Source organism: Cynoglossus semilaevis, chromosome 8 (genome assembly GCF_000523025.1).
Source record: "Cynoglossus semilaevis isolate Cse_v1.0 chromosome 8, Cse_v1.0, whole genome shotgun sequence".
NCBI classification, from domain to species: Eukaryota; Metazoa; Chordata; class Actinopteri; order Pleuronectiformes; family Cynoglossidae; genus Cynoglossus; species Cynoglossus semilaevis.
This window is the reverse complement of record NC_024314.1, coordinates 13,553,505-13,564,540: the sequence shown is the minus strand read 5'-3', so window position 1 is coordinate 13,564,540 and position 11,036 is coordinate 13,553,505. Positions and strand designations below refer to the sequence as shown.

Below are 11,036 nucleotides of genomic sequence, written 5' to 3'. Positions count from 1 at the left end.
GATGTCGGCCTAATTTTTTTTTTTCATGTTTTCCATTACTGGAAAATGATCTGTGATTTTCAAGGTTTTTTTAAGATGTTTATTGAGGAACTTTGGAGAACGCTGAAGAACCAACTCTTCCATGAATATGAGGATCATGGAAACATTCACATTAGAACCACGTGCACAGATCTAGAAGCCTACACAGAATAAACACACATCATGTCACACACGTTAACACTGACCATTCCAAAGCATGAACAGAAGATGTGCAAATTCAAGAAATCTAAATGCCAGCACAGGTACAGAGGGAATCAGCTGAGGACCATTTGTTCCTGAATCACACAGACACCAGAACCCAACTGAGGGCTGAGCTCCAGCACAGATTTGAACAGGCGACTGTTTTTTTTCTGATTCCCACCTACACCAGTCTGTTGTGATTGGACTGGTTGGTTCTACTGCTGACGAGATGAATCATCCACCAGCAGACCGGCTAAAAAAAAAAACTGCACCAAGCGAGTAATTAGCAGCAGCTAAGCTGGTAAAGATGAGGGAGATGGAAGAGTTGGTGTGGACACGTCCACTGGAGTCTAATTAAACTGTGTGAAAACACATCAGACAGATATGTTAAACAATTAGGACAACGTGAGAGAGAGAGAGAGAGAGAGAGAGAGGGAAGAAAATGTAATATCACAGCAATGCTGAGGCCAAGCTGAGGCTGTTGTCATTATTACCCTTAGCTGTTCAAGCACTTTGTTACAAATGATTCAGGCTGAATGTTCTCAGCACCTCCAGCTCCTGCACTGTTTTAGACTGGAATTTAGTTTAGTTTAGTTTAATTAAGTTAAGTCTAATTCTGGGTCAGGATATAAAAGACAGCAGATATTTTAACAACACTGGTGGTATCAAGCTATGGCTCTAACACCTTTATAGATATAAAACACTGCACTAGTTAATACAGGAGACCCAAGGTTTAGCTCAATACTTTTAATACTTCGTAAGTTTTAGTCTTGTTACAATTAGTTAGAGTCTACCAATTTAAATTGTGTTTTAAAAACATTTCTGGGATTTTTTAAATAAGCTTTAATGGCTAGTTAAATAAGCTTTAACTAGCAATTTAAAACATTTGCAATATTATTATTAGTACATTGGGAGCTAACTGTTCCAATTTCATCTAATTAAATAATAATGTTCTACCACTCTCAAGGTCAAACAGATTCATACTACAGAATAATACAGAAACTTTAGCTCCGACGGTAAAACTCAGAAAGGCCACAAGAAACCGTTGGTTCCCTCTTGTGGTGAAATGACTAAACAACAATGGTTCGCTCTTTGATGGAGCTCTCCGTTCAGCACTACGGCACAGCGGAAGCAAGCAGCGAAGCAGAGACAATTTCTGAGAGCAATGCGTGAGATTTTTATCATTCATCAGTCGTCAGTTAAGAACTGCCAGTCATCAAGAACAGCCACCAAGAACAGTCACCAAGGAAACTGGCGTTCTCCTCTGCAGTCTGCCAGATAAGACAGTAAAATGTGAACACTAATCTCCACTGTGTTTATGCCTTAGACTCATGCTTCAGTCACACATCAGAGCAGTGGCTCTTCAGTGTCACCAGTGGAATGAAACACATCTTTATCTGGCCCAGCGTCTCTGCAGATGCTTGTTGAACCGGTGTGTGACTGCAGTCTTAGACAGTGTTGCCTGACTGGGTAAAAAAAAACAACAGGAATAAACTGCAGTGTTATAAATAAACGTACTGTAGCTCCTCTGTTCTGTAGGTGTTGGAGTCACACAGTCGCTCCTTCTCTCTGTTCATTCTCTCCGATATTTGTCATCATTTTCTCACGTTCCGCTCCAGACTATACTGTATGTGCTGCACGTACGTAGCTCTCCTCTGAGGTTTACTCATCACCATGTAGATGTTTATCCACCTCAGAGCTACAATAGGAGTTTGTGCTGTGGTTTGACCTCCTTTGTGAAGAGCAGAGATCTATAATTATCTGAAGAAAAAAAGGTTTGTGGAGGAGGAATCGACAAGGGAGGACAGGAGGGATTTCTCAGAGGGAGGAATGACAGGCAGAAAAGTGACAAGAAAAGGACAGTGTTTCATTTCCAGGGTCCAGATGAGACTTGAGGGCACGGTGGCAGACAAATGGACAGGTCGCTGGCTGCTGCTGCTGCTGCTGCTGCTGCTGTCAGCGACTAAATGGAGTGTCAAGGTTATGCAACAATGTGTGTGTCCTTAAAAATTAATGAAAGCTGTCTGAACATGTTCTTTCTATTTGACCTTTTCACCTTTACTGTTCTGTGAGGATAGAAAAATGAATGAAGAAAAAAGCCCAAGTGCTAACATTTAATATATTTAGACTAATTACTTTTATTTTGTGGCTGCACATTCAGGTGGTATTTCTGTTTTAGAAGCGTACTTGAAGAGATTTCTGCACTAACTTTTTTTTATTTATTTTCCTCTCAAGTTTGTTACTGGTTACATTTGGAGGTCAGGCCTTACCTTTGTATATGGGTGTTTATTTTTGGCATTCATCCTAATCTTTAGATTTTTCTGTGGTCATTGATAAAAGCCTACCGTTATAATTGTTCAGTGTTTACACTTTCACTCAGGGTTGGCAAAAAATGTAGTTCTGTACAAAGTCTCTCTTCAGAGCTCAGCTTTGGCTCCTGGTCTGAGGAAAACCATCCACAGAGAACCCCCTGAACCATCTGGAGGCTGGAACACCTACTCACTAAATCAGAATCAGGTTGGCCACATGACTGCCACATTGATGTTTATTTTTTAACCAAAATTCTGTTGTTTGATTTTTGATTACAATTTGAATTTTGTAAATAATCCAACAGCACAATTTACTATTTTACCACGTTTGCTCTTTGTTGACCATATATATACAGTGGCCCCTGGCCTATCGTGGGCGGTCTTAGAATGTAGAACGAAAAACCTCAAAGTAGAGATGCAAAAGTTATTATATTATTTACGCATATACGTATTAACCCTTTACGAACCCTTTTGTTTCCCAAAGACCGGGCTCTGACCCTCAAGTGGGTCGTAAGATATTTTCTTTGGGTCGTCTCGCATCATGTTTCCCAGAAGATTACCAATAATGTCTATTGATTTGGGTCGAGAAGGTTTGTGACTTTTAAAATACGGGTCCCCAGAAAAAAAGTTTGGGAAACACTGCTTTAGGAGGCAACATAGGGGGTGAAATATAGCAAAAAACTTAACAAACTTTCACAAATCATGTTTACCCTGCGTACAGGTTATTTTCTTACAATACTCTTCATGTATGTGTTACAAATGTTTACAAATGGAACCAAAAAAAAAAAAAAAAAGAATAACCCTTATATTTGTTTTTAATATAATTTACCGAGAGTTTATTGGTTAACAACTTATTGATCTGTCGGGTTATGGATTCTGTTTTCCCTGACTCTCAGGCTTTGGTTTTGTGTTCAGTTCAGTCTCAGCTCCAGCTGCCGACTCCTTCAGCCAAGATAAAACACCATAATTATCAACACCGTGAAAGAGAACTGAGTTTAGCAGAGCAGAAAATAACCAGAGACCACTGTGGCTGCAGTGACACATGTCTCAGGGACATTTTCGGAAACTTCAATGCTATTTAATTTAATGCTTTAACTAAATTTATGCTGACAGCCATTTAAAGGTTAACTTGATTTATTTATGGGTATTTTTACTGTTTTACTGTAGGCTGTTTCCCAGATTTGCTATATATCTGGCTAACATTTAGCTAAGCTACATTATCTGTTAGCTTTTCCAAATGTGTTGACTATGATTAGCTGTACTTTGGCTAAAACGTTCATCAACAACAACATTATTGTTAAAAAAAAAAAAATCAAATTATTGCCCTGTGGTGTGTATTCATTGCTACGAGAGCTGTTATTATCAAAGCCCTAGGATCTAATAACTGGACTAGGTTTAAAAACATATTTGCACATATACATCATAAAATCATAAAAAGTTAAAAAAATCATAAACAAACACACCATGTCTCCAAACACATGGCATCAAACCCCCTGGATTCAGAGCACTAGTCCACAACTACAGGATCAGGATCAAATTCCATTAATTATTCACCCCCTCCCCAATCACCTCCCCACTGCGTTCACATAAATACACCGATGGTTAAAGTGCTGCAGGTGCTGCACAACAAAATGCAATTTCAGCAAACAAACAAGCAGATTTTCACAAACACCACAGTTGGAAGAGAATCTAAACATTAAGAACTACTCACCCAAGACAATTCATGACTTCAGCTGAAAGCCATTTTTGAAAAATTCAGAAAGACAAAATCTAGAGGACAAGCAGCATGATTAGTGCTGGTGGACAGGAGCCGCTGACACACCTACTGCTGCTTCAAGGAGGAGGAGGGGGAGGAGGAGGAGGACGGAAAATATGGTGGGACTTTGGTGCAGGAAGCTGCTTTTACCAAAGTGTCAGGGGGAAACACAGAGAGAGAGAGGGAGAAAGGAAGGGAGGGAGGGAGGGAGGGAGAGAGGGAGACGCAGGCTAAAAGAAAATCCATCAGAACCAAACACAAACCTCACCTTGTGAGAGGGAACACAGAGGAGAGAGAGGGGGGAGACTAGAGTTGTAAAATGGTTTCAGTTTCATTTACACACATCTACCACCAATGGGCACAAACTGTGTGAAATATTCAAGAGCAAATTAGACAGAAAAGAAAATGATATACTGTATGGAGTACTGTGGTCTGATGATGTCACTGCAGGCACTGCACTGTAAGAAATCCAATATCTGGGTAAAGAACAACTAGCAAAAGTACTAGAGTATGTGTACAGAAAATACTACGTTAGTGGTAACAGCGGTGGCAGCAGCAGTAGTAGTAGTAGAATCAGCAGTTGCAGTAGTAGTAATAGCAGTAGCAGCAGTAGTAGTAGTTGTAGTGGTATTTTTATTAGTAGTAGTGGCAACAGTAGTATTTGTAGTAATAGTAAGTAGCAAAAGTAGTGGTATTATTATTAGTAGTAGTAGCAACAGTAGTATTTGTAGTAATAGTAACAACAGTAATACTAGTATTTGTAGTAGTAGCAACAGCAGTAGCAGCAGTAGTAGTAGTAGTAGTAGTAGTAGCAGATTGTAGTAGTAGCAACAGCAGTAGTAGTAGTAGTAGTAGCAGTAGCAGTAGTAGTAGTAGCAGTAGCAGTAGCAGTAGTAGTAGCAGTAGCAGTAGCAGTAGTAGTAGTTAAATGGTTTAGTCGGCCCGCTCTCTAACATCAGTCCAACCTGCTGAGCGTCTGTCAGGGATTAGAGTCAAAGCTGAGATTCTGCTGCTTCTCAGTGTGATTTTTCTTTTTATTCAGATCTATTTACTGTATAAATAGATTTGTCTGGAGTGAGAGCTGAACTCCATCTGAGAGGATTTTCTGTCTTCAAAGACACAAAACTTCTCTGATTCTGACTCACACTGGCAGAAAGACACTGAGATAAATCCGTCCGTCTGAAGGTTTTCACACACTCACCTGGCTTTATTCCAGCTGACACACAGAAATCTTTATTAGCGCAGCTCTCTGGAGCCCAGGCTTTTGAAAAGAGATCATGTGAAAATACTTCAGGGCCGACTTCTGATTCTGAAGCAAGCAGTAGGAATAGGAGCCACAGTAATGGGGGTAAAAATAAAACTGTTTTAACATCTGAATTATCTATTAATAAAACTAGAAAATACAACTATGCCGAGGGCCAAGTGTTGGGTGCCAGCCCAGACTTTGGACATTTACGGTATTGTTCTATTTTTTATTAGGAGATTATTGTGAAAACAGAGTGCCAGGGTCACCAGAAAATACATTTTAATAAAGAATGACTTCATTATTATATGTGTGGCTCATGACTTATTGAAGCTGCTGACCGTGATGCGCTGGGAAACCTCACAGGTCTCCATGTGTTGGTTTACTACCTCAGCTTTACTGTGATAATGATGGAACCTAAAGAGACTTGGAAGGTCAGTGCAGATTTCCCTTGAGTGGCAGATGGGGTGCAGCCTAATAAAGCCTCACAGTGAGTGAGAACTGCCTTTAATCTGATTTTACAACCGAAGACGCAGCAGGAAAAACCTGAGTTTAATGTTATCATCCATAAATCTTCTCTGCTAGAACCACAGTCTGAGTGAGTACCACCAGAAGTACAGCGTGTTTAGGGTTATTGTTAGCCATACATTTTTCTCTCTCCAGGTGGAGCTCTTACCTAATGTTGGTGAAGAGCTGCCGCTGCTCGTCCGTGGTCAGAATCTCCGGCAGGACAGAGGCCAACCACTCATAACTCTTCTCCGCTGCGTACTGCTTCAGCACTGAGAAGAGCTTGTCCTTCACCTCTGGTTCTTCTCCCAGGATCTCTTCCACCTGCAGGGAGATTAGACAGATTTTTAATCAAAACTTAATGATTCCTGAAATGACTTAAGATAAGGCTTAAATAAAACTTTTAATCAGTTGTCTTAATTGCAAGCATTTTTGAATTTCTGTCAAAGAGTTTACTTTTTTTTTCTCTTGCCAAACTTACTTTGTTTTAAAGGTAACAGTTGCACTACATCGTACTTACACACACTGTAGAACAGTGATGTAACAGTACTTACACACACTGTAGAACAGTGATCTCTGTACACCGGGCAATTAAGTAGTATGAGAAATATGATTTATTAAAGGGAACTAACTTCTTTGTCTATTCAATAATAACAGGCAGAACAACGAAATACTCTTCCACTAGGTGGCAGGGGATGGCTGTAAAAACTAAAAAGGAAGTTTGAGGTCTTTGTGCATTTGTTTTGTTCAACTAAACAGGTCCAGATTTCACACTGATCAAATAAACTGAGAGTAATTTGAAACTAGATTAATTTGAAAATGATTATATTTCATTACGTTTACTTTTTGTGATGTTTTGGTTTGATGATGGGCCATGTGATTTTGTAACCATCAACACCTTTCCTCTGAAAAGTAACGGTTTCAACCAGTACCTTATTGACAAGGGATACAAAATCCAACTTGGGAACCCACATTAAAGACTTTTTCTATTTCATACCTTCCTGTTAAACTCCAGAGCTTTATGTTTCCGTCCTTGCTTGGTTCCCTCTCCTCCTGCTTGACTGTCCTCCATGCTGCTGCTGCGCTTCTGCCTCTGACACAAACACAACACGCCCAGACGCAGCGTTCTGCCCTGTGAGGCCTTGATCAGTGCGGCTGCTGTCTCATGCTGCCTGACAGGGATCCCGTTCACCTCCATGACAAAATCTCCAACCCTCAGACCTGCACGGCCAGCAGGAGAGCATGGGGAACAGTCCTCCACCAGCAGGGGGCAGTCGCCCACGATAGTGAAGCCAAAACGACCATCTGGCCCTGGTATGATGTCCATCTGGCACAAACAAGTGAAGCAGACTTTAGATCTTAAATTTTAATCTTGTTTGACCCAAGAATAGTATTAATTAGCCAATCAATGTAGAAGTTAACTAACTTTCTTTTATTTAATTTAAATTCTACATTTTTTTTTAGCAGAGTTAGAAATTGCTGATGACCAAAGCCTTGGAGCTATGCTAAAAGGTATTTTACTACATGCTAATTAAGTAATAAACCAAAAACACTCCTCACTTGTACCTATGGATTAAATTAGTGAAAAGGAGTACAATAAATAGTGGTAAAATTAAATCAAAATTCTAGTAAAAAAAAACTAAAGGTTTCCCAAAAGTTTTTTGGTTTTTTTTTCAGAAAAACCTGGATAAACCTAGATAAAAACCTCATGGTTAGAATGTTGGGTAAACACAGTTAGTCTACATGGCTAAAGATTAGTAAGAAATATACAGCTATAATTTATGGTTAACAAGCTATAACAAAACAGCTTCAATCAAACAAAATCAAAACAAATTCACTGAAACTGCTAACATGGCTAACTTTTAGCAAGACTAGAACTGAAGGTCAGCAGAGGAGTTGTACCTGCTGTATACGTGACACCACTCCAATACTCGGAGGGATGTTCTTCTGCGTCTGAGCGATTGCTATAACAGCTTGTGGCCCCAGTGTGGACACATTGTGGCCCTCAATCTCCAGGACCTGGTCTCCAGCCTGCAGTCCAGCCAGGTGAGCACTGCTGCCTTCCTCCACTGACAGGATGTAACTGGGTCCATTCCCACCCAGCTGGAAGCCAAAGTCCTCTGGCCAGCCCTGATTGGACGTTGGCATGTTGAGGACTAAACACAGAGAAAATGAGTGAAGAGACTTTTAGCAATATCTACTTACCAGACAATTTCAAAACATTCAACTGCACGAACATTCACAAAAATGATTTAGACAAATGCTAAAAAGCAAAAGCAAACAACTTCTAAAACAGCTAATCAAATATTAGCCAAAAGTAAACTAAAAGCTAGCTTGCCTATTGCCATCTAGGTAGCAGAAGTTATCGCCTAAAGTAGTAAAAATATTCAAATGTTATATTGCTAAAACTAAGCCAAATCAATTGCTAAAAAACACTATTGAAAAGATTAAAGACCGTTCAAATCAAAGCACTCTTTGCTTTTGTCTGTTTGACTCATTTTCAGGACGTTGTCTCCACTCTCCTTCCTCCTGCTGTCTTCTGTGTGAACAGACGTCTTTTTAACCTTCTTTCCTGGACTGTGACACAAGCACACACACCCTGACCTGGTTCACAATCGCCACAGCAGCCAATCAAATTAGGAATTGCTGCAGAGATCGTGACCTTCATAAACCCTAAGAGACAAAAGTTCCTTCAGTATGAACAGTGGGGATGCAGCTGATCAGTGACTGCAGCTATGGAGGAATGGTAAGTAAAGACTAAATAATGTTTGATTTTTGACAGATTATCAGTTCTGAAACCTGAATACAGCATTCAAATCACATTTGGCTAAAATGCATGGTCCAGGGCCTCCTTGTGTTTCTCACCCACAGCAGTGGACAGACCTAGACGACAGACTTACAGAAATCTTTCGGCGGATATCGAAATCCCTTTTTGCTCTGCCGAACTGAGGTTCTTCCCTTCCTGTTTTGCAAAAACTTCTTCATCGTGAAATCCAGAGAGCAGGTGGCACGCAAGAACTCTCTGTCCTGACAAATGTAAAAAAGAAAAGAAAAACCGTTCCCTTTGACAAGCCCAGAGCCTAAAGTCAAAGCGACAGCTCGTCCAGATCAGGATAAAGCCTCATTTCTTCCACCCTGAAACCTCGTCAGGAAAAAGAGTGAGTGTTCATGAAAAGCCAGTGCTGAGAAGCTGGTCCTGCTGCATCTCATCCCTGATTCATCCTTGGGCCGGCAGCACAGTGTTAATCAGAAAACTGGGACGCCTGCACCTCAGCTCCTTAATAATACTCTCTCAAAAAGAGGTTTGGTGAGGCCTCATTTTTCTATAAATACACCGGTGTGTCTCTTTCCTCCTCCTCTCCCTCTGTCAGGCTAGGTGACTCTCAGAGGGACCGCTCCTGGCCCAGAATCACTCTGCAGCGACATGAGTAAGCCTGATGAGTACTAATTTGGAGCTGCAGCCCGTCTGGACTTCTGTGTCCAGGCTAGAATGTTGGGAAGGATATAAGAAGGAACAGGGACGTATTTAAGACTTTAGCCTGTGGGATTATTTGGATTAGGAGCTAGATCTTCAGATCCTCTCCCCCAAAGTGCCATCAATACAGGGGGGGTCAGTACATATGCTCTGCCTTGACTGTTATATTCAACTCACAGTGATTCAAAGAGCCAAAACCCCTGCTCAAAATCACAGCACATCACATCTGTTATCTACCACAGATAACAAATAAACATTAGAGTCTTTTTATCACAAACATGACTGCTTTAATCTCCACCAAAGAAACAGAAATGAACAAATCTCCTAAAAAAATGCCATTTAATGATAGAGGAATAACCAAAATGTTATTGCTAAAAGCTAACCTTAGATTTAAGCAGAACAATGTTAGCAAAACGATTTGCTGTATGTTAGGATGAATAAATCCTGAACTAAAATAACAATGTATTTTTTATACAATTGTCTTCACTTTGTCCTCCAAAATACACTGTGTTCTTTTGATAGTTTATTTCTGTCCATAAAAAAAATATGCAAACAGTCTTCAAATCCTAAAAGCATCTACTGGATATTCTGGTAAAAAAAGGTGGAATAAAAATCATGCAGGTTAATATTAGACACCAGCTCCTCTGTGCTGTTTTTTATTGATTATATTGTCTTTCAAATGGTGACATTGGCGAACTCTAGGGAAAAGTGCTGCAGTCACTCTGTTATTTTCAGTTCTTATTAGCTGAAGGTCCAGTCAGTGATTTGGACTAGAGCTGCTGTATCTGCCACAGGTTTAGAGGTGTTGACTTTCAAAATTTAGTTTCACTGGCTAAAATGTAGAGCTGTTTCTTAACAAGATTTAATCAGTGTTTGTGTATCGTGAAAGTACACAATGAAAAAACGCTGTGGGAAGCAATCAAAGGAGCAACAATGTGAGTTAAAGTTGTAGGTAGAACTGTAGTAGTTGGTGTAGACGAACTACAACCAAACAGGCAGCTCAGAGAAAACTGAATTATTAAACACAAATGACTTCTATGTGCAAACACTAACAAACACTTCAGTCAAATTACTTGAATCAAACACATGTTTTGTAGAAACAAAATTACAAAACTTTAAGATGAAAACACAATTTTCATTTAAAAAAGCATCTTAGAGAAACAATGCTTTGTCCATGGACTACCTACAGTATAGTATTTTGTATATAAAAATGTTTTTAGGATACTAACAAATGAATGAACTTAATGACCAATAACAAGTTTAAGGACACATTTAGAAAACGTCCTCACACCACACCAACAACTACACACCACTTACCTTTTTAAGCAGCATCCATAGATGTAAGCACACACCGTATGAGTAAAACTCTTTCCTCCAGCACTGTGAGCTGTAACATGAGCACTGGTCCATGTCTGCAACCAGATCCATCAGGTGTCCTGTGAAGCTGGACAGCAGCAAAGCAAAGAAAACAATTAAGTTAATGAACTGATGTCTGGTCTTCAGACACTTTACAAACTAAAAAAAAAG

At 39.9% G+C, this 11,036-nt stretch overlaps 1 protein-coding gene across 1 annotated transcript in view; it reads right to left on the bottom strand.

Annotated features, from left to right (window-relative positions):
• grid2ipb (glutamate receptor, ionotropic, delta 2 (Grid2) interacting protein, b) overlaps nt 1-11,036 on the bottom strand; it is a 32,609-nt gene that overhangs the window by 16,447 nt on the left and 5,126 nt on the right. The window contains 4 exon segments of the mRNA XM_008315066.3: nt 6,204-6,358; nt 7,032-7,361; nt 7,937-8,190; nt 10,827-10,953. Coding sequence (XP_008313288.1) covers nt 6,204-6,358; nt 7,032-7,361; nt 7,937-8,182 — 731 coding nt within the window. The 5' untranslated portion in view covers nt 8,183-8,190; nt 10,827-10,953.